Raw genomic sequence first — 25,062 nt, forward strand, 5'->3', positions numbered from 1 at the left:
TTTTGATTTGTTCCCAAACCATCTTCTCTGTGTCAGGCTGCATCCTACTGGGGGTGGCTGCCAACATCAAGGAGTGTCATTCCCATGGGGTGGGAGTGACTGTTGCTACATGTCTTAGTAGCGTCCAAACGAATGTCAGGTCCAAAAGTTTCCCAGCAGAACACTGAATTGTCACAAGATGTTCAACGCTATTTACTTCTACAGTCAGTGGTTATAATGTTGTGGCTGATCTGTGTATTATTGAATTCCATTATGGTTAAGAAATGGACAATGAATCCAAAATTAGGTGTGGTATTTATCATTTTGTAGACATATTACGATACAGTAAAATCAAGGTCTTTCACAAAGACTTTTTTTTTTCTGTTCCATAACTATAATCAATACATCATCATTTTGACTAATTTTCACGATGTATAACGTCTCACATGTTTTGTTGTTTATGTGTTCTTCATTTTCATACTTAAAGCTGAATGTAAAAACAGCGAAACCAGAGACACGCATACAGACCTTCCATCTGGGCCGACAGTCAGGGGGCGTGTATCGGCCTCCCTCCGTCACGTTGGGGTTCTCTTTCTGCACTCGCTCCATCGTCATCTGGGAGCTGAACTCGATCAACAAACGCCCCACTGAGGAGAAACAAGGAAAGAGGAAGGCGCGATGAGGAGGATAACAGAGGAGCTGTGAAGATGAAAAACAAGTAGAAGGGGTAAAAAAAAAAAAAAAAAAGCAGATTATAGGACGCGGGAAGTGAGGGACGCAGGGAGAGAGCTTGTAGCTTCAAAGCGAGGCTACACATGTATCAAAGTGATGTGCGCAGAAATAATGGTTTCAAGGGATACGCTGTGCATAATGTAACATTTAATAAGATGCACAAGCTTTGGAAAAACATATATTTCTAAAAAATAAACAAAGACTTTGAAGTTGGGTGGTGTAAACAGCGTGAAAGGTAATTATATAGCAGCACCATATGTTACATCTCTACAGATCCATCCATCATTGCTTTGAGTACTGACGGATCAGATACTATTGTGTGTTCTGTCTGTGTGTGTGTGTGTGTGTGTGCTTTCAGACTAATTTAAAAGCAGGGTTCATTTGGAATCTCTGTCCCGCACGACAACTAAGGCCGCTCATTCTGAGGAGAAGCAGCATCATTAAAATACACAAGCAGGTTTCGTTGTTTGGGCTCCAACAAAAGCCCCAAAACCAAAACCCTCGTTTTAACCAACCAGACTCTGAGGCTTCGTTCTGCAGCAGCATTATGTCACTCATTAGTCTTTCTTGCGTGGCAGGCCAGGAATTCATTAGCCGATTCATTAGCTGATAGATTCGCGCATAAAGGAGAAGATAGCGAACTATATTTGTTGTAGTACAGTTCATAATTCTGTGTAGCCAATCGTTTTAGGTGGAAATAATTCCACTCATCTACCCACAGGACAAATTTTTACAAATAAGACGCGTGATGTTCTGTGTTTGATGGAACGAAACCATCAATGAGTTGATCCTATTACACAAGTATTCCCAAAGCTTAATGCAGCTGATTCCTCTGTGACATTAAGATTAAAGCTCCTTGTTGTAAAAAAAAAAAAATATATATATACAGTGGGGGAAATAAGTATTTGATCCCCTGCTGAATTTGTAAGTTTGCCCACTTCCATAGAAATGATCAGACTCTGGTTTTTATGGTTGTTTACTGGTTATGGGTATAGACAGAATATCAATCGAAAATGCATAAAAAACACACAATCTAAAAGTTATAAATTGTTATGTATTTTATTAAGGGAAATAAGTATTTGATCCCCAACAATTCACTTAGAATTCAGGCTCCTACAGATTGGCTGGTGCGCATGTGGCACACAGCTATGCTCAGTCAACTAATTACCAATACTCCTGATCTTAACTCGTCATGTATATAAAGCACACCTGCTCTAAGAATCAGTTTCTTACATTCCAACTTCTACAGCACCATGGGCAAGACCAAAGAGCTGTCAAAAGATGTCAGGGACAAGATTGTAGACCTGCACAAGGCTGGTATAGGTTACAAAACCATCAGCAAAAGGCTTGGTGAGAAGGTGACAACTATTGGTGCCATTATTCGCAAGTGGAAGACCCATAAAAGGACCATCAACTGTCCTCGGTCTGGAGCTCCCCACAAAATCTCGCCTCATGGAGTGAGGATGATGATGAGAAAGGTGAGGGAGCAGCCTAAAACAACACGGCAGGAGCTTGTTAATGATCTGGAAGCAGTTGGGACCTCCGTCACCAAGAAAACAGTTGGCAACACACTGCGCCGTTATGGATTGAACTCTTGCAGTGCCCGCAAGGTCCCCCTGCTCAAGAAGGCACATGTACAGGCCCGCCTTAAGTTTGCCAGTGAACATCTAAATGACTCAGAGAAGGCTTGGGAGAAAGTGCTGTGGTCTGACGAAACCAAAGTTGAGCTATTTGGCATTAACTTGACCCGCCGTGTTTGGAGGATGAAAAAACGTGAGTATGACCCAAAGAACACCATACCCACGGTTAAGCATGGAGGTGGAAACATCATGTTTTGGGGCTGTTTTTCAGCAAAGGGTACAGGGCAACTTCACCGCATTATGGGGCCAATGAATGCAGCCATGTACTGTAACATCTTGGACAAAAACCTTCTTTCCTCAGCAAGAACACTGAAGATGCCTCGTGGGTGGGTTTTCCAACATGACAATGACCCAAAACATACTGCCAGGACAACAAAGGAGTGGCTCAAGAAGAAGCATATTAAGGTCATGGAGTGGCCTAGTCAGTCTCCAGACCTTAACCCGATGGAAAACCTGTGGAGGGAGCTGAAGCTCCGAGTTTCCAAGAGGCAGCCAAGAAACTTGAAGGATTTAGAGACTGTCTGTAAAGATGAATGGGCCAAAATCCCTCCTGCGCTGTGTGCAAACCTGGTGACCAACTACAAGAAACGTCTCATCGCTGTGCTTGCCAACAAAGGTTTCTCTACAAAGTACTGACTTGTGTTGTGCTTGGGGATCAAATACTTATTTCCCTTAATAAAATACATAACAATTTATAACTTTTAGATTGTGTGTTTTTTATGCATTTTCGACTGATATTCTGTCTATACCCATAACCAGTAAACAACCATAAAAACCAGAGTCTGATCATTTCTATGGAAGTGGGCAAACTTACAAATTCAGCAGGGGATCAAATACTTATTTCCCCCACTGTATATATATATATATATATACATATAAATAAAAAAAATCCACGATGAATCCCATTTTTTTCCACTGGTGCATGTGGAGGTATTTTCCTTCCTCCTTTTCTATATGTTGAAATCATTTGAGTCACAGTTCTTCCAAACTCAAAGCTGGTGCTATGCTGGAAATAATGCAACGAGGCCAGTTCAGTGGCTCAACCCCAAAGACACACACACTATTTTATGTATATTAGAGGCTAAAAGCTTGGAAGCAACATCAAATTTGCACATAAAAGATCATAGTTTCACTGGTGTACTTTGCATCAAAATAAACATGATTATTATATATATATAAAGAGTAACTTATTTTGACTATAATTATCAGGTATTTGAGTTTTTCTTTCGTTAGTGTAAGTTCCTCTGGTTTTAACAACATCATGGCGTATACCAGGCATTCGTTCCACAAGGGATATTTATATGCAGACTCTGGAAAGCCAAGGAGTTATAGTGAATAATGCAAACTTTTTTTCTTTTTTTCTTTTTTTTTACTTTTGCGCTGAAGTTGTGACTCTTGCAAATCTTCTCGACCCTAACACTAAGCCCTTCATTTCTTTCGCTGACATTTATTCAGCAATGGTCTGGTAACATTAATGTACACCTAAAAGTAAATTGAGGAAAATGGTTCATATCGGTAAAAGCAAAGTCTGATCATGCTGTTCTTTTAAGAAAGGCATCATGAACAGAAAGTTGAAGTTGCTTGTAACCTGTAGTGTACCTCTTATTTAGCTTGGAATCATTTGATGTGGGAACAAGCACTGGAACAAGCCTGATCCACAGATTGAATGAGGGCGAGTGTCCAAAAAGTAAATTATCACCCTAGCCGTGGCACACCTTTTGAGGCCAGCGTGTGTTTCGTGGTGTGCAGGAATAGAAGACGGTATCCTCTGCACTAATCCACTTAGCATCGGCGTATGAGCTCTGCGTTGAGAGGTCTCCTCCAACCATCAACACGCAGGTGAGGAGTGTGATCGATGCCAACAAGGTTACATGTTCATAACACACCTCTCTATCACACGGCCAGGGCTGAATGCAAATAGGCCCTCCAGCCCTCTCCCCTGACCACTTCTTCCCGCCACCCTCCATCCTCTCCGCACTCATGTCGCACTTTCTCTTTTCTCTTTTGCACTAATGAGACGCTAAGTGGAGCACAGCCTTTCCATCTCCATCTTGTGTTATGTGCCTTTCACACGGCAAAAAGCAGCACAACAGCACGCGATGCACAAAAAGCACCGTAGCTTCAGATCACGAGTTATTTTAACCTCAAAATTATTTCATTATAAGGTAACGAGCGTGGAAAGATTTTTCAAATATAAATTTCCAGCACAGTCATTTCATTTACGATTAAACCAATAACCCACTTGTGAGCCCTATATTACGCTTTATTTAGGGCAAGCCTTAAATCCGGTCTAAGGCAGCGACAGTATTGTGTGTCTTTAGTGCAGTGTGCCTCTGCACCAGACGAGGCTCCGTGGCTTTAATATAACTGTGTGTTCTCTTAGTAGCAGCAGCGTAGTATATATATTAGGTTTTCTGGAAACACGGAGAACTGTAGCCAGGGTTATAATAATTTCTCTTGAGGATTAAGAACAAGGCTTCCGGGGAAGTATTATACAGTATCAAGAACACAGTACAACGTCACTGATCATCATAGGAGCTCTGGTGCCAAAGATCGAGCTTTAGATATTAAATTATGACCTTATTTGTGTAAAATAAATAAATAAATAAATAAATAATCTTTTCATCAGTAGTAGCAATATATGTTATTTTAAAGAAATCATTCAGTGTTTGCTTTCTTGTGAAGACTGATGCCACCCTCAAGTCTAGTGAGCTGCAGCTGTACCGACTAGCCGACTTTACTGCCGCGCTATGACAAACAGGAAGTGGACTAGTCCTCGACCACGTGACAATAACAACATGGCCGTCTCCTAGGAGACAGGCGAGATGAACCCAGTGGGTCGTCGCAAACTAGCGGCAGTTCAGCCTGTGGAAATACTTCACCTAAGATGAAGCCCATTCTACCGTGACATACAGAATATGTAAGTCAGTCCTCCTGAAATACAACAAATGTTCTACTGCAATGCACACTCATCTGGAAAGACATGCTAACGTCAACAGAGGAGCGGCCTTAATCCTCTCAACAGCCGTCAGTCAAAGTCTTCACCAGACACCCAGAGAAGGAGGCTGCACATCAGTTGACATGGGTGGTGTTCAAGTTTAAGTAAGTTAAACTTGCTGAAAAAAGCCTCCATGGCTTCTTTTGTGTTAGATGCTACAATATGGCTCCGGGTCAAGAATATAGGTTTCATTGTTGCAAAACAATTATTTTCTATTCTGTTTTTAAATGTGCCGTCATCGACTAATCGATGTCGACTCGACTATCACCACATAATAGTTGAAATCCGAAGTCGTTCAAGCCCTACTGTAGCGCTGAGACTAGTATTAGCTTAGCCAGGGCTCTCAAGTTGGGTCGTGGTCTGTTTAAAGACAACCTAACATGATTCATAAGCAAATATAGCGCATAGTTTCTAGACTGTAATAAGAAACTATTATAAAAAATATAATAATAATAATTATTATACTAATAAATTAAGTGATGAAGTGATTACCAGATCGTGGACTTCCACTTCTTTGACACATGTTCCTCGTATTTGCGGAAGGCGTGGTTCAGGCTCTCCTATTTCACCTGGCAACGACAAATACTATTTTCTGATTGGCTAATTGGTCGCTGATATTTTCTGACTGGCTGAGTGGTCGCTGATTTTTTCTGATTGGTTGCAGATTAAGTGGAGCAGCGTGCCTTTCCTTAATAGATTACTATTCTCCTTTAAAGTCTACGTGCAGCGAGTTTCCTTTTTCACACTTTTTCACATTTATTCACAGTGCGTGAGACTTGGGACCCCTGGCTTAGCATAGAGGCCGGGAGCTAAAGTTAACAGCAAGAATGACTTAGTCCAAAGTTCAAAAACAATTAATCAGTGACACCTCTGTCTGTCCCTAAACCATTTTTTGTGTGTTTTAATCTACACTCAAGCAATAGAATTTAAATTATGTTTACAAGCAGCTGCTGTACAGTAACTTCTCCTTGGGTTAAAAAAAAAAAAAAAAGCAGCTGTGAACTCTGTGAATCGAGTACTTTGTGGACAGATAAGATCCTTGTCAAGAAAGCTAAAGCACATAATGTTCTGGGAAAACCAAGCAGCAACCTCTGGGGCTGATAAATGAAGCCAACACAGAAAAACTAAAAAACTGCACCTCCTATAAGAGTGTCATGTTTCTTTACAACAGAAATAAACGTCTAATAAACGGAGACGTCTACAACTTAGACTCTGTAATGTATTTCCACATTCATAACAGTGGTACGGATATGAATTTGAAGTTAACTTACCCATTTGAAGTATAATAGGGATTAAAGTTATGCATAATGTGAAGGAAAAACTTCATTATTATCTTATCTTATCTTTAAAAAGATGGCGGCGGCTAGAGCCACGTCTTTGAGCTTCAAAAACACACTTCAATAAGCTCACACTTACCAGGGGTTCGTCGAGCTTTCTGTTCTGTATATTCCAGAGTAAAACCACTAACTTACTCCAGACTGCAGCCTGACACAGACACAAGAGTGCTTTCCATTTTCCCATCTTAAGGGGAAAAAGTTCGCATATCTCCCTAATGGATGAACTTTAATTAAAAACGGCACCAAATTCAGATGAGGCTTTTAATAATGTTTGCATGTGCTTTTTTTACTCCGTGTGAGGCGTCTTGTGCATGTGAATTTGCTCCGTCGTCTTTGGCGAGAAATCATCAGATCGGTAGAATCTTTAAAAGCCACGGAGAAAAGCAAAAGAGTTACACGGAAACCGACAGACAGGGTCGCGTTGATTAAAAAGTGGTGACATTTAGAGGTCGCTAGGCTTGCAAAAAAAAAAAAAGAAAAAGAAAAAAGGAGCACCGTGACAAAAGTAACGGAAAGTTTTTTCAATAGATACTGACGCGACTGTGCTGCTCCGAAACAGAAGACATGAATAATACAAAGAGTGTGCTTGTGTATATACGGCTGAGAGACGGCGGGGAGGAGTAAACGTGTGTGTTTGTGTTAGGTGTAAGAATAAAAGAGAGGATTTGGTTTTGTGCTAATGTTGGTAGGGAGAGAAATGAGAAATCAGAGTTGTAACGTTTTACACAATTATCTAACACACACGCACGGGCGTAATATCTCCTGCTTATCTATGCGGTGATATTACAGTAATACATTACAATCATGCTGCTTTTGTCTGGAAATATACACAGTAATAGGCGCACACGCACACACACACACACACACATGCACACACAGTATTTCCCACCAAATTTCCCACTCACCGTAATAATGAACCAAATCTCAGAGCTATTAGTTTAGCAGCACATGTACCAACTCAATAAAGTGAGAGCACACCTGAGGCAACACCCACACACACACACACACACACACACAGTCGAAGTCGAATAAAAACAATAATAATAAATAAATTTAAAAAAAAAGACAGAGCATCCATTGATGATTAGTTGTGCTCCCTGCTGCTGTAACTCTCCTCCCGTCTCATGTCACCGATCTGTTCTGCCCTTCTCGCCGCATCTCTATCAAAGCTGAAAGATCTGTGACACATAACACTCACGACTCAGCCTCCCCCCCATGTCGCTGCCACTCTCTCTCCACTCCGGTGACCACGGGACACATCTCAGTTTAATCTAGTCCAGGTAGTGCCCCTGGTGTTCTGTTGCTACATATTTATTACTGTACAGATACGGCCACCTGGAATTGGCAGCTGGTCCATGAAAGGGACTAATGCAGATCTGTGGCAGATCCCCCCCCCCGGGCTCTGAGGCCCCCTATGAGGACGTGATGAATACGGCCCTGCATCCCTAAGCAGCAGTGATTATATATGCCTTAACAGTTTAGTGTCATCAGGCTACACATATTAACTTTATTTCCGTGCCGGGAAAACAACCATAAAAAGACGGGTGTAATTGCACATTCTCCATGTTATTGCAGACTTCATGGTTCTGAAACAACAGCGGTAGATAGACATTTGAGTTTTTCATTCTTCAAAGTAACCTCCTCTCGTTCCACAAGAGATATCTGTATGCAGACTCTCAAAAGTCAAACAGTGATTTTTTTTTGTTTGCTTTTTTGGTATTTATTTATTTATTTTTTTTACTTTTGCACCAAAGTTTTGACTCTTGCAAATCTTCTTGACCTTAAAATTAAGCCCTTTTCTTTTGCTGACATTTATTCAGCAATGGTCTTTTGACATTCATGTACACCTTAAGGTAAACTGAGGAAAATGGTTCATATCAGTAAAAGCAAAGTCTGATCATGCAGCAAATGCATCCCAAAATACATATAACTCATGCTGGTTTTTAACCATGGTTAAGCTGCTTCCAAACGTGTGGCCTGTACTTTATGTGAGCAGAATTTAAGGGTTTATGTTTTTTAAATTTATATTTGTTTTCAGTATTAGTATTATAAATGGGCATGATGCCAGTGAAGTCTGGAATCTCAACCAGGAGTGTGTCGATCTTTTTTTTCTTTCAATTTTTGCAGTGAGGTTGGTGAGGTGAGTGGTAAATAATCTCACTGTCTTCATATGGGTTTGTTTCAGTAAACCACATTTCGGGACGAGTCTTCTTATCCTTCATATCCTTTCAGAAGAAGATTCGATTTAAAAGGGAAAAAAAAAACTATTCAACAAATTTCCACGTGTCCAGTTCAGACTGGGATCAGTAAAAACACATTTTCTTGTTAGGGTGTTTTTCAAAGCGCTTCTTTTTCAGAAAAGAAGATGATGAATTTGATTGAAATCAAATTTAAAACCTCTCACATCGATCGCGTCTCCGTGCGGAGTGGATACAGGTAAACAGCTGAATGCTAAATTAACACAGGTTCACAAGGATCAAAACGGAACAAAAGTGATTTCACTTTTTTCAGACTGGAATATATAATAGCAGGCCCAGGCTTCTGGTTACTAAAAGGATGATTTTGATGAGTTGGAAGACAAACTGCAAAAAAAATGTTTTTCAAAAGAAACATTTGATGTTCTAGGAACGGAGCGGCAGAAATGATGAATATAATTTGGGAATAAATTGGGACAAGTATTGGGAATTATTGGGTTACGGGGTTGAAAATTTGAGATAATGGAGGACTGTTGTTGTGTAGCTGTATAAGAGAGTATGAGAGTAGATGAACGTGTAAATGATAATTAAGTCAACAACCTAATTGCTGTGATACAGCACTTTCCCCCTCGTATACCGATAAAGATGTTTTAAAAAAGTGAATTCATTTGATTCCAGGAGACATTCTTCGACTCTTCGTGTACATAGCACCATGATTTACAGTGTCTCCGGTCGGGCCATCTGACCATGCAAAGCCACACGACAGGTGGGCTGTTAATCAGCCGTCCTGTTCTGAGAGTTTTTGTCAAGTGACACGTGAAGCACTGCCAGGGTCAGATTTCTGACGGAGTTTATAATTGAGTTTGGCGCCTTGGCCTCAGGAAAAGGGGGGAAATGAAAGTTAGAGAAAGGGAATAAATGGAAGGGAAAATGGTAGAGAAAGGGGAGTGACAGGAGGCAGGAAGAAGGAGGGAGAGACCGTTTCTCCCCTGCCTCCCACCGACAATAGAGACTTTCAACTCGCTGAATCTTATTAGCTCGTCCGCTCTCTCCGTTTCTTCTCTCTCAATCATTTGCAAGTGCCTTTACCCACCGCAGACCATAATTGCGAGTCTTTCAGGCTGGAAGAAAGGTTGGTGATGGAGGAAGAAAGGGGCAGAAAGGAGTAAGGGAGGACAAGAGATGCATTACATCACTGCCCTAAGTTTCATTTTGTTCATATTGTTTTTCTTATTGTGTCCCTATGTGTATCCTCGTCTCCCTTCTTACCTCCTTTCAAGACTCGTCACTGCGGATTGTGAAAATCATTAGTGGCGCAGGCCTCGTTCAGCTATGAAATCTGGTTTGTGTTTCCGTGTCTGCGTGTGAATTTACTGGATGAGAGGATTATTGTTGTCCAAGAATCTCCTCGACACGCAAAACACACGGCCGTCTGCGTGTTTTTTGTGGGTGCGCATGCATATCCACAGCAGCCCAGAGAAGGAAGATGTAAAGGGGTTAACAGGGATGCGTTCACAGCTCTCTCAAAATGCTGCGGAGAAAGCTTCGACTTGCATAAACCGATAGATACATTTTCACAAGACACGTTTATGCAAAACATGAATGTTGAGAAAAAGGATTAAGAAGGCTTTCTGCAGCTGTCTGTCAGACTGAGCATCTCTGAGAAGACAGGAGACGGGATTTTTCACCAATATGACGAAGGGATTTTTTTTTAGCAACCTTGACCAGACGAACTGGACTTTAGACTTGCTTTCAGGGAAATAACTGTGCTGCTAGAAATTCAATATATGTGCTTCACTTGCATCAGTAAAGATCTATGTGGGCCTTAAGGACTTTCTTCTCCTGCACTTGTCTTCTGTTGTCATTTATAATTTATTACTCATTACTACCTGCAGAATAACACACAAATAGATAATCCCTGTAACTCCTGTTTACACTTACCCTGTCAACACTTTTGTTCTATTATAATTTGTTTGTTTCTTTAAAAGTAAGGTTTCTGAATAGGACTCTGAGTTTAATGTAATGTTGGACCACAAGTGAAGAGGCGCCACGTCCTGTTGTGGTAACAATAACAAGGACATTTCAGATATTTATGGTCCTCAAAATAAAAGTGTCTTTCATTTTCTTCATGTTTACCGACATACACTGACACACACTTACATCTCCATAATTATTCGAGTGAAAGATGAGCTGCTGCGAGAAAATATTGACTCACACATGTATTGAAGAATTCAAAGACAAATTTAACCGTGGAGCTGAGGCGTCTTTCTTTTTTTGCTGCAGCAGCGGTTGCTTAAGTCCTGCAGTTGTTTAGATTTGCTACTACTAATGTCAGTACTGGATAGGGCTTTAAAACAAAAGCTGACTTTCCGATTCAAATCGATCCTCATTTGAAAGATCCGATATCGCTTCATAAAATCCTGGGATCGATTTTTTTGAATATCATACAGTGATGTTAAGGTTGAAAGCTGAAAAGCAAAAGCAAATCCATAAGCGAGATGTGTCAGAAATGTAATATTACTAGTATTTCCGATAGTATAATATTGGATGTAAACACGAGTTTTGTGAAATTAACATTCACATAAGTAGCATTGTTTGAAAACTGTAATATCTCTAAACAAATTGACACTGAATAGAAACGATTCAGTTAAATCCGCTTGATTTCCCACTCTACAAACAACTTTACACCCACAATTATCTCTAAAATCCACCATACCCATGAATAAATACTTGACGGTAACTCACTTTGCAGACTTTTTATTTCTACTCGAGCAACTGGCCAACAACTTTCCACATCTAAGCTTTCTAACACCGTCTCATGAACTGCTTTAATTAAACCGAACCAACTTCAGGTGATCTCTAAGGCCACAAGAGAAAGAGAAATGAATGCAACTTTCGACTCCTTTGCAAATTCGGTTAATAAGGCTTTATAGGCTCATTAGACAATAACAGACTTCTCTAATATGACAGAATTCAAAGCCGAATAACCCATGTGTGGCTAATTAGTAACATTCAATGATGTAGTCCAGCATGAGAGCAGGAGTGCAAGGCTGTTTTTGACACTGAAACAAAGGGTTTGATTAGACTTCATTATGTAGGGGATTAAAATGTTAAAAACACCACATTTTTGTTTGTTTGTTAAATTTCACCCTTTTTTTCCCCAATTATATGTTAACCTGTTACACAACATTTTGTGTGATACCCAGAGGGAACCGGTCCTGGAGCCAGACTGGAAAAATATATATTTTTTTCAAGGATGGTTTCAGTCATTTGAGGTAGTTATTATAATGTTGATGCACGTTCAACTTTCAGTTTTTTGGATAAGTTTCATTATATTCTACACTATAGGAACAGGATGTGACATAATAGCGACTCCCAAAGTAATGAAAATGCGAGCGAGTCCAGTGGAAGTGTGGTCCCGTCATCATCAATATCGCAGCTCTGCAAGGCTTCACTCTCAGACCGTACTGCACAGACTCTGGCTCTAAAGTCACAAGATGGCATTGCCCGTATCCCAGGGAAAAAAGCGTCAGTTGCAAAGAAGTGGGGACGTGCTATCCATATTTATATACAGTCTATGGTCTAGACCATAGTCTGTTTTAAAGTATGTGTTGAAACCATTATATATTAATAATAAACCTGATGGCCTTCAGCATCAGTATTGTGAGAAAGAGCACTTCTGGCATAATTCATTTCTGCTCTGTTAATCTAATTTAAATAAAAGCTGTTAAGTCACTGAACGAAGTAGCATTTAGCCTATGGTCCAGTAATGAAAATATATTTCTTCATTTGTATCATTCTGAAGTGGGTGTGTATGGCAACATTTCTTGGAAAGAATGCTGTATAAAGTCACGGCTGATATTATTATTATTATAAGAAAATATTTTGACGTGAATTCTTATTAAATGATGGCACATAGGTTCACAGATTTCTGCAAAGCCAAACTGATGCTGATACAAGACTCACATTAGAAGCATTTATCTGCCAAAACACAAGCTGATATTCATTATGAAGTAGCCATGGGAATGCATTTTTTTCTCAGTGGACTTAGCACTACTACGGTTCAGTTCATCAAAACTGCAGCTTCAAATTAAGACAATGGGCATTTTTGACATTTTTTGTGTCCAAAATGTTTGAAATATGGACGGAACCTGAGGAAGCAGCTACACTGAGCTGTTACACAAAGAGCTGCGGACCACAGACTTTGCCTCATTATGTAAAATAACAGACACTCACAAAATGAAGGAAAAAGGGTTACTACTGGCAACTACTGGCAACTACAGGTGTTGCCACATAAACCAGGACTGCAACATTTACAGTCGCCACTTTAATTGTACCACCAGTGCACACTCTGATAACTGAAAAGATACCTGCTAACACTAACAGAGGAACGATCTAAATCTGCCCCTTAACGACGGCCAATTAACGACTTCACCCAACCCAACGTCCTGCCTTAACAGGGAGAAAGAGGCTGCACATCAACAATCTGTTGAATTTCATTGTCTAAAGTTATTAAACCTTTAGCTGCAATACACAGAAAATGCTTCAGGGATATACCGCTTTTTTGTTTGTTTGTTTTATCCTGGTTACATTATCCTATCTAACAACATACTGTGAAGTACTAGTATGATAAGTGCAGTAGATCTGTTGTGTTGTTCTGGTGGACCTGTTGCTGTGGTTGTAGAGTGTTTATTTTTTTTCCTTGATGTCAGTTAATGCACCATGCGAGAGAGATATGGTAGAGCTGAGAGTTGTCGGTACATGGAGACCAAGCGTCCTACATTAAAAGACAAAGCTTTGGAGTTTTCTGAAAGAAGAGAACATGAATAAGATGGACAGAAGTAACTGCTAATAGCCACCACCTCAACAAATGCGAGAGTTGTCGAGACCGATTTGTAGGAGTGTCAGATTGATGATGTTGATGTGGGCTTCAATTACCTTGCAGAAAAGCCCCCGTAGCGTCATTTGTGTGAGACGCTACAGTATGTCTTCACGTCATTGTTGCAAAGCATTACTTTCCACTGTGTTTTTATGTGTGGCGTCATCAACTAGTCGACGTTGACTTAACTTTCACCGCACATTAGTCAACTTTAAACGATCCAAAGTTGTTCAACCCCTACTGTGTACATCGTCTCTCCACAGTCTGTTTGTAAATGTATGCGTTAATAAAATATCTTCACAAGCATCCTTTGTTCCACTGCAGCTTATTACAACGTGGAATCAAAGACCACGAATGTGCTGCAGGCATTTCCCTTTTGGATTTGTTTTGTTCTCTTGATCAGTTAGCAGCTACGAATTGGCTGAGTAACGATCTTTAATCACCAGGAAATGTTTTCTGGTGTAATGTGAGACAAACAATGTCTCCGTGCACAAACAAGCCTTAACGAGAAATTTCATTAATGAGTGTAGTGAATTCTAAGCAGGCTGACAAAAGTAATTATGGAGGTGAAAATCTTCAAGATATAAGTACTGACAATAGAGAAAATAGTATCCTAATGCTGTTATTTACATAAAATAAATATGTTTCCAAGGGTTTATTGAAGTGCTACTATTCAGCACTGGTGTTACAGATTATTACACAAACATGGTAAAAAAAAAAAGCTCTTGATGGCTCAAATCCACATACACAGCATGTTCACTGATGTGTTTTTGCTCTGAGACGGAAGAGGCTGGAAGTAGGGTGCATGAAACAGATGGAGAATGCATGCAACACAACAATGTATCCTGGCAGGGTGCGTGAAGGACGGACAGTAGAGGCAAAGTCGACAGCAGAAAGAATAAAGGTAGGAAAGATCATGAAAGATGAGTGAGGAGAAGACAAAAGCTGAAGGAAGAAAAGAACGGGAACACAAAGCGAAGAGAAGCGACAGATAGTGTGAACGCCATTAAAAGAAAGATATTTCATGACACTAATTCTGTTTGTATCGCATGTTGTCATACATCCAGTAGACATTTACAGGGATTTTAGTTGCTCCTCTTTTTTATCTCACTTCCAAGACACAAATATTTCACTGAGAAAAATTACAACTGTGTGGACCAGGGGTTAAAAGGTAAGTCCAGTTTATTTCAGTCAGATTGTGTATTTCCATGTGACCATTGTGGCTCTACACTGGTAGCCATAACATTAAAACCCCTGACAGGAGAAGTAACATTGACCAGGTTGTGACAATACAATGTTATGTTGGGAAACTTTTAGACCTGACATTCATGTGGGTGTTACTAAGAACGTAACAACCACCTAGACCAGACACCTCCACCCCAATCTCACCCCTTGAAGGCAGCAGACATCCCAAGCAGGATGCAGCCTGGCACAGACACACACAGAGTTTGGAGACCTACACAAAATAAGGGAGGTGGTCATAATGTTATGCCTGATCAGTGTATGTGTTGTGTCTACTTTGCACTCGTCACCACTGTTATAGATATTCAGGTAAATGAGTTGTCTATATTCGGGCAAAACGTGAGAAGAAGAAAACTTTTTTTGCATGAAGGATGTTCCTGCAGGAACAGCTGCATATTCATCAGAGCATGGTTTACATACAGTCTGTGGGGCTATGGATAACTTCCCATGTTTCTGTGCAGAAAAAGTTGCAGCATTACTTTTTCTACCTAGAGTTTGGAAAGTTGACTTTTCTATTCTGCAGACAGTCTGGTGCTGTACTTGCAGCTGGTTTTAGAGATTTGGAAACACCACAGGAAAGGATAACGTTCGTGAAAAGTGTAAAGTAATATGTTGTAGTAGCACATCTAGGATTACTCATCCGTGTACTCACTGGGATTATCTAAATCTGGCATCAGCGTGTCCCATTGTTTACAACAGAATGGGACCATAATAAAGCCACGTTGCACGTTAATAAACATGACTTTCAAAAGTAGAACATAGTGGAGCACATCTTGCAATCAGTTATGCAGAAAAATTCCTCGGTATCAGGAGAAGAAGAAAAAGTAGAACGGCAAAAAGAAAGTAACTGATGTGATTTTCAACACACCAACTGTCGTTAAATTGCCTCTTAACACAGACGATTGTGCGAATGTGGCGTTGGATTAACATCATCCTATTAATCTGGAATTAACCTATTCCAAGTAATCTAGGGACGGCAGCCACAGGGAAGCTGTCATCTACCATCATGTGTGTTGTTGTGTGTATTTCCCTAGATGCTACTTTTGGCATGATTGGGACTGTTCTTCCTAATACATGATATGAAATCTGCATGACTGGCAGATGATATAACGCTGGTATGCCAGCACGGGTCTGTGTGTGTGTGTTTGGCGGTACAGCTACAGGTCCTCGTACGGCAGTTCTGTCCAGCTGGCACATTGATGTGGTACTTGGCACACGTGGCGACACACTCACATACACACACACACATTACAAACAGGATTCTCGGTAGAATCAGTACACTGAAACAGCCGTAGCCAAACCCGTGAAGACTCCAAGGCCATGATGGTGTCGGAGTGGTTTCTAGTGGTCGGTGGGACGGACATGAGACGGTGCGGGGAGCTTGGTTCCAACGATTACAGTGCCGACACTTTACGTGTTGCCAGGAACAACACTGGAAAATATATTCATCACTTGTCCACTTGGATTTCAGGAGTAAGCCGCTAACTCTATCCATCATCCATCGGAGATTACGTGCACAGATATAATTATTATGTAATGTTATTTATGGAGGCTCAAGATCACAAAATACTGCAACTTGAGTAAACACAAGTAAAAATTCTACATGTACAGAAAGCAGCATTAAATACAAGCTAACCCGGAAGACTGCCCGACTTAATGTGCTAAGAGACAGAAGTACGATCTGAGCTCCATGGAGTTGAATATATTTACATCAAAATGGCTGATTGGTTGTAGGAGTATCCAATCACATGTGGAGTAGTTAGTTAGTATTTTTTACAAAGGCAACATGACGGGCAGAGTTACTTGAAGACGGTTTTCCATTCATCCAAGTTGCTTCGTCAGTTTTTAAGGACTAGGGGGGAGCTGGGCTTTAAATAGGAATATCTGTGGGTGTTACTTGTGTCTATATAGACTCCTTTACAGCTTGTAAACAGTGTGATGTTTTTTGAGGGGCGGGGCTTAACTGGAGGCAAAACATCTCAAACACTGAAGCCTGTAAACGGTGGTTAGCATATTTCAACAGACTGCTTTGGCAAGAATGGACGAGGAAAACGCACATTTTAGAGAATATATAAATACACTCACTCCCCGAGACCATGAGTGTTATTTTATAAAGTTGACTCTGACTGATGGGACTACATTCACCGACCCCTACACTGTCACTCACTGGATGGATGATTTGACCGAAGGAGGACACAGAGGGGACGAAAGCTGGTCTGTCTTTATCAAGTGAACCCTCTCCAACACCCCTGAAATATACAACTAACGCTGCGTTTGCTCATGGTTAGTATTAGCATGTATCAATAATTCTCCAAATAATGATTAACTTAATGTTGCAGTCACAATTTAGCTTAACCCATAACGTTATCCAGGTTGGACAAGATGTTAATCCTACCCGATATCAAATGTGTGCTGCAAATAGAGTTGTTGATGATTGTCTCACTCTAATCCTTCAATCGCGTTCAACCTAATTCGTCTACAACTGTCAATGGCTGGTATGAGTTAGTGTTTCTGGCCAAAAATATAAAAAGACGTCATTTTCCCGGTTGACAGTGACAGTGTTCGCCTAAATCTTTCCTCTGTTTTGCCTCCAGCTGACGCTGTGATGTCACTGTGACGTCGGCCATGAAAGGGTCTATTGGTTATTATAGGTACCATAAAGAAAATGAAATGCTGTGCTATGTCAGGCTAATAAATAGCTACACACTGCATACACTGCAAATACCTGTGCCAATAAATGTACCATTCTACCATTCTGTATCTGTTTACTTTTCTTCTTTAAAATAACAAATAATCTAAATCTTTACTTTCTCTTTCCATTGTCCTATAATTTGCTGTGGGTATAGGTTATATACAATACACACCTTTCATGTGTTTCCCAGCAAAACATTGCATCGCCACAAGATGGCCAATGTTCACTTCTCTCTTCAGTGGTCCTAATATTATGCCTGATTGGTGTATTTCCACGTAGAACTGTTTCTATCTCCGACAATATTTAAATTAGCACTGTGTGCCGTGTTTAGGCTATCTCAGGGTATACAAATGGTGATTAATTGTCAGAAAACATTAGGCTCAGACCTTAAAATCCAATGTAACTTCAGCAAGAAATGTACAAATTAGGGGTTTAACCAGATAGAAAAAAACTAAATACTCTTTCAGGGAGCAGTTCATATCAGGTAAATGTTTCTCCTTGTACTCAGTCTGAGACATTTGACATTTCAGAACCTTTTACATGCATGTGTGCATCTGCATGCGTCTGCAGACACACAAACACACCTAAAGGCTTAAATCCATCCGAGTGTATCAGTGTCCCCGCGTTCACGTCCGTCTTGATCTTCTTCTACTTTAATCTCTTTTACTCCTTTTCTCACTGGATTCTCTTTCATCTGTCCGTCACCATTAAAGGGCATCAACATACGTCCGACTGTGTGCGGACGCAAATCCACAACACGCACGGACCCCAGACGCACATCCCCAGTGGAAGAGCCATCTTGTCAGAAACGCAGTTCGGAAAATAATTCAAAGCGATGGTTCCAAGCTGGAAAGAGGAAGTCGACAGATGGACAAACAGAGGGATGAAGAGTGTCAAAAAATGCGATTTATGTTTAATTTAGCATTTTCCCACTTTGAATGGTCGCTCTCAGTCAAACATTAAAGAGGTTTCAGCTACTGACAAACCTGGATCTGAGAGGAGACAAGAACCTTTGGTCAGAGGATCAACATTTTTATATTAGTGGGGAAAGAAATGAAGAGATGTGGAGACATTTCTAGAGTGTCTTGTAACAGGTTTCCCATGTGAGCAGTAGGAAAGAAACTGACTAACATCTAGGGCTGTAATTAATGATCATTTACATTATTAATTGGCAGGTATTTTAATGATGGATTATTTCTTATACCTTCTGCTTCTGGTCCACTATATCTCAGAGGCAAATATTATACTGTGCAATGTCAGTGTAGCTAATGTCCGGCCAGTCATTTAACCAGCCCGTGAGAAATGACGACCGAGACACTGTCACAGAACTGGGCCCCCGACTCTTTGAAACATCCGTATTATGTATCCACCTCAGATTTTGCCCATTTCTGTGCTATTCATAGCTAAAAGTTGGTGTTTACTGTGATGTTGACAGCTCCTGAAACCATGGAAATGTAGCGCGACGTGGAAGAGCAAAACCGGCTTCTGCTATGAATCATGGGTAACAATCAGAATTCAGGAAAAAGGTGGATAGTAAAGAAAGGGATGAGCGGAGGATATAAAAGTATGCTTCTAAAGGATGTGAATTGTGAATGAAATTAGGTATTTTATGTCAAAGATCGATGGTGTTCTCATACAAATTCAGCTAAATATTCGAATTAGGCGTAATTCTCCACTACCTCAACAAAGAAACATGAGAGAAACTCTTAAAGTCTTCTTTACTCTTCACCTTTAAATGTATTTGTAGTTTGGCTCAGTCTTTACTGCGTTTCAACACGGGGACCACAATCCCTAGGGGGTCTGCAGAGGTACTGCAGGGGGGTTGCAAAATCTTTGGTTGATTAGACATTTTTCTATATTTTTTTTTAATTTTTACCCACACATTTAAATTTCTTTAAATACACATTAACATGAATCCAACATAGTTTATTAAAAGGATAAATTGAGGCAAAATATGTTATATTTCTGTCAGCACTTCACTCATTCATATATATATACATATATATACATATATATATATATACATATACATACATATATATATATATACATATACATACATATATATATACATATACATATATATATATACATATACATATATATACATATATACATATATATATATATATATACATATATATATAGATATGTTTATGTAAGATATGTTTATGTTTTACGACAGTTGCACAGCCACACTACTGCTGCACATTTGAAATAAAAAAAAAATGTGGATCATTAAAGTCTGTCTAAGTCTCTAAGTCTCATTTGAATAGCTTCATATTGAATGCAAAAATGATAATAATGATAATGTATATTTATAAATAGCACTAGGCTGAGTTTAATATAGGACACATATAGCAGGTAGGGGGTCCCTACTTAATCTCTCATCACATTGGAAAAACACTGAAGACCTCTGCTTAATAGGTTTTGCACTCGATTGTAATTACATTAGCTGTTAAAACACAAAATGACTGTGAGGCTAAACTCAAGGCAATATGTTTTAATTTGAATCGCTTGCTGCTAAGATACGAACACCATATGGCTCTTGTTTTTTGTTTTTTTATTATTTATTTTTTTAGTTTAATTAGGGAAACAACCAAAGTAACACTACAACTGAAGTCATCCAAGCCTGTCGTCGTGGCAACTCCAGCATCTGCAGCGGCACAATGAATCAAAAGCGTCTCGATAGGTCAGAGCCTCGTTTACTCCAGAGCACATGGCCGCAATTACACACAGTCATGCATGAAGTCTCACAGCAAACAGCAAAAACCGAAAATAAAGTTTTCTGCCAAAAAATAAACACACACACTCACACACACACACACACACACCATGGCTTGATATTACTTTGCCAACTATTTATTTCCAAAAAATCTAAAATGCATGTGAACGATGTGTATCATTTGGTCGGATCGGGCCACCTGTAGTTTATCCAACTAACTTTCTGGCCACACATTGGTTCCCCAACAGTCTGCCGACAGCATCCTGATGGAAAAAAACGTCTACAAATATGGGACTTTTGAGGCAACACAATCTCAGGATGTCAGCCGAAATACAGTGACCCAAAATGTGGATGCCTCAACCTAACTGTTATTCTATTTATTTTGTTAGCTTTTTTTTTAGCTGATGATTTATTCATTGCACAGACACAATCCAGGCCACTGTGGACACAGTACAATAGCAGGATCACATATGCAAATGTTTTTAATTACACAATCTGCTCCCTTACACAGAGATCCTGAAACAGAACAATACCAGCGCCGTAATAGATTCACTTAGAGCCACAGACTGTAGCGCAGTATTGTGGAAATTACACTAAGGTCAGTGTGGATAAAGTATTAAGAGCTGAGGCAGATAAAAACAAAAGAGAATGTAATAAGTATCCTTTATAATGGGACCAGAGCAAAGAGGCTAATGAGTTTAAATGAGTCACTTAGGAAGTACATAGCCTCGCTACCCACAACAGGAAGACGGACGGGAAGATATACTGGCAGGCAGAGGCTGAAAACACCCCGAGCCATGAAAGGAAATGCAGACTCTTATTTAGAGAGACAGAGACGAAGAGAAAAGTGAAGGTAATGCTTTCAGTCTCTCCACCTGGTGTTTGCCCAGCCAGAAGCTCTGTCAGGCTGGTGCGCAATTTCCCCCCACACCTGGGCTCTTTTCCTGCTTTTCGCTCTCCATTCATAAACCCGGCTCCTGGAAAAAAAAAAAAAAAAAAAAAAAATGCAAAGGCACATTCCTCTTGCTCAGTGAAACAGTGCCGCAGCGTACCTGCACGCGTTAACGACTCGTGCTCAGAGCGGCGGCCTAAATGGGCGCTCCGCAGCCGCCGTTAAAAGCTGCTCGCATTCAGCTCGACGGCGCGTTTGGAGTTTTTGTTTGCGGTTCAGGATTTATCCTTAAAAATGGTGCTAAAAGGAAAACATTTCCAAAACTTGGCCAGGAAATCAGAGCTCTCATTTGGTTCCTGCAAATAAACAATGGAAAACGACTAACCTGTATAAAAAAAACAATACTTCTGAAGGACCTGTTATTCTTGGTGTGTACACTAGACAGAGAGAGTTCAGAAAGATTTGATTGGAAATCCTGCAAAAATGTCCATTCTTGTTCGATGCAGAAATCAAACGTGCATCTGACAACTAGCAGCATGTTGTGAAATTTGCAAAGAAGCCAAAAAAGATTTTTCCCCAAAAAAAGAGATGAGACACTGAATGGAAATGTTTGTGAGGGAAACGGGAAGTGAGAAAAATTTTAAAACAAGGCTTGTTAAAGCTGTTAACGTACATACTGTCAAACTGTGGGATTAAAGCCATAAAGAGAAAGTCTCAAAGATTTATATATAAATTAATATCACAGAACAATCAACAACACTATTCAGACGTGTGCGTTATTCTGAAGTGGCGACGTGTGTGCTCTGCTTGTGTAATCTCTAAAAACAGATTCCTGGGTGGATGCAAACTGAACATTTCTTTGACTTTAATAATGACGGGAAATCGTTGCGATGGTCGCTCTAAGGTCATAGTCTTTACTAGGGATGTCTCGATCCATACAGGGGCAGACACATTGGGGTTTAACGAAGTCAATTTTTTGTAGTCACATGTTTTAGGACTTACATAAACCAAAAAACTACGTCACTGTAGCGTCAAAACTTTATTTTTTTCTGTTTAAGTGGAGACTAGCTTACCTCGAAGCAGCCAAAAATCAAACAAGACCAGAAAATCTACACTTCTCTGTTGTGTGAAATCACGTTACTCTGGAAAATGAAGTCAGACAGCAATTTGTAAATTGTGCGATGTGGATACTTGGCGAGGCGGTAGTACGTGATCATCGCTGAATATTATCAACACCAAAAACACTGGATGCTGGTTTAAAAGAAAAGAAAGGTTCTTCGTCAAGGCAAGAAATATTACAGTGACAGTCACAGAGTTTTGTGCGTTAGATGACCAGGTTTTCACCGTCTGCTGCAGCTTGTGTAGCCGGGGTTCAAGCTACCTTGAGCTACCGCTACCACAATGCACACGTGATGTAGGAGAATACAAGTGACATAAGAAATACCTTTAAGAATCTGCAGCAGAGTTTATTTGTTCATTCAAGATCTGATCTGGATTAGGATGATCGGGTCAGGAAGCAACAACAACTTATTGGGGACATCTCTGGTCTTTATGTGAGATGTTATGCACCGACTGTCAACATCAGCTAACCCCGCCTGTAAACGGCTCCAATTCATCTTCATCATCAGGCCGTACGATGATTACGGCACACTTCCAACGAAGTACCAACATTCGCAGCACCACACACACAAACAGACGCACACAGCTTGTGCGTGCGTGTGCCAACATGTCCACAGCAGATGATGATGTCTATCTGTAGGAATGAGAACTGACAACGAGGTGTGATTCCTTTCAGCTCTGACAAAACGCACACCTTGGCCAATTCAATTACAGATACACACGCGCACACACACACAAGAACACACACACAAGAACACACTCGGAGAGAACCGCTCAACAGCAATACATCATAGCCTTCATAACAAATCAGCTCCTTCCACCTCCTGCTCTTGTATGTTTCACCGCAAACAGCAAAACAACAACGAATTCAACAGCAGCAGTAATGGGAACATGGCAGCGCGACAAATAGGGACCAACTATCCACTAAAGGGCAGGAAAATACAGCAACAGGGGAAAAAATAATGAATTAACAAAAGTAGTAGAACTTTGATAGTAGAACTTTAATTATCACACTGGACTGCTACACTACCGGTTGATGAAAGCTTTGATTCAGAGTAAAAGATCTCTGCAAAGAACTGAATGGACGGGAAAATGTTTTTTGAACGTCTGAGGAGGAGGCCCACTAACCTCTGGTGCAGGGGTATCAAACTCATTTAAGTTCAGGGGCCATGTACAGCCCAAAAACACTGGACCTGTAACATGTTGTCATAATGACCTATGAAAATATTTCCATTTGATGAACTATCCTATCACAAAACATTTTATGAACAACCTGAAGTTTCTTTCTTCTGACCCATGTAATGAATTTGCAAAGTGTGAAAATTATGCTAATTGTTGTGTTGTGGTTCATATTTTGTGTCAGGTAATATTAATTCATGCTGTATTTTTTGATGAAGTCATACCTTAAGTACTTCTTAACTTATCCTTTTAACTTCCAATTAGTTAGTTCCAATTAGTTCCAATTAGGTGCTACAGTATTGTATCGCTAACATTACTTCTCATTAATGATCTTAGCATTAGCATCTAAAACAGCATCTTAAACTAACTGAAACTGAGGCTAATCCACTTTTCCAAATCCACACTAGTTCGTATGGGTCATTGTTAAGTAATTTGATGTGATAATCTACATTTTTCCTGGTCTCGCTGTATTTACTGCTACATTTCACCATGTTTTTGCCACTAAGGGGGCGTGGCCGGAGGCGGAAGTGACGTCAGTGCATAACCTCTACATCATCTTCATGTACAACAAGCCTCACCCTGCTCTACATTTGCAAGCATATTGAATATGGAGGAGTAATATAATATTAAGAGTGACATAAATTGTTATTATAATGCTTATCTAACAGATATTTATATATATTATTACATATTTTATACGTAGTATACAAGTTAGCGTAGATGTTGCTATATGACAAATGTAGAAAAAAGTATAAGCTTCAAAAGGAAATCTTTCTGTTTCTCTTCCACTTATCTCATCACAGCCTAAGATAATAATCGTACTTGGTTGTGAACCCATACACAGACAGACAGAGAGTCTTTCACGTTCACAAAATCACTGCCTACACACACAAACACACACACACAAGATGCTCGGACTTTGGCTGCTGCTCAAAAAGGAGCCGATTTAACTGATGGAACTGCAGTTTTGCTTTTCTGCAGGGCTGAAACCCCTGGCAACCACACTCTATCTGTCTCCAAAGACACAGTGACAGATCCGATTTCAACAGAGTGCTCTGAAAGACCTGAAAGAAGAGACCGGAGAGGAGAGCACTGGAGGGAGGACGGGGGAGGAGAGGAGGGAAAGGAAGGGGAGAAAGTAAAGTAAGCGGAGTCAGAGGCAGGGAGAGAAATGAATGGACGCGAAAGAGGGAGGACGGGGGACATGGACAAAGACAGAGAGAGAGAGAATGCATGGTTGGAGGAGGAAGGACAGAAGGTTTCTTTTGTTTCCTCTCCATCAGCAGCTGCCCTCTCCTCCCTGTTCAAAACACTGTTTCATTTCCCAGAAAGAAGAATAGAGGAGACCTCTTAAAGTTGTTTTGGTCTCCTCTCTTAGTACGCTGCCCCTCACTCAACAAACCACATAAATCTTTAATTTGTGTCAACTTTGTGCATTTAAAAATGTTCACGC

The 25,062-nt window shown here is 40.2% G+C and overlaps 1 protein-coding gene across 2 annotated transcripts in view; it reads right to left on the bottom strand.

The window, feature by feature from the left end:
- b4galt2 (UDP-Gal:betaGlcNAc beta 1,4- galactosyltransferase, polypeptide 2) overlaps positions 1-25,062 on the bottom strand; it is a 187,256-nt gene that overhangs the window by 94,917 nt on the left and 67,277 nt on the right. For both annotated transcript variants that reach the window (XM_047588864.1, XM_047588865.1), the window contains exon 3: positions 508-626. In XM_047588864.1, the coding sequence (XP_047444820.1) occupies positions 508-626 (119 nt within the window). The remainder of the gene's footprint in view (positions 1-507; positions 627-25,062) is intronic.

This window comes from Mugil cephalus, chromosome 7 (genome assembly GCF_022458985.1).
Source record: "Mugil cephalus isolate CIBA_MC_2020 chromosome 7, CIBA_Mcephalus_1.1, whole genome shotgun sequence".
Lineage (NCBI taxonomy): Eukaryota > Metazoa > Chordata > Actinopteri > Mugiliformes > Mugilidae > Mugil > Mugil cephalus.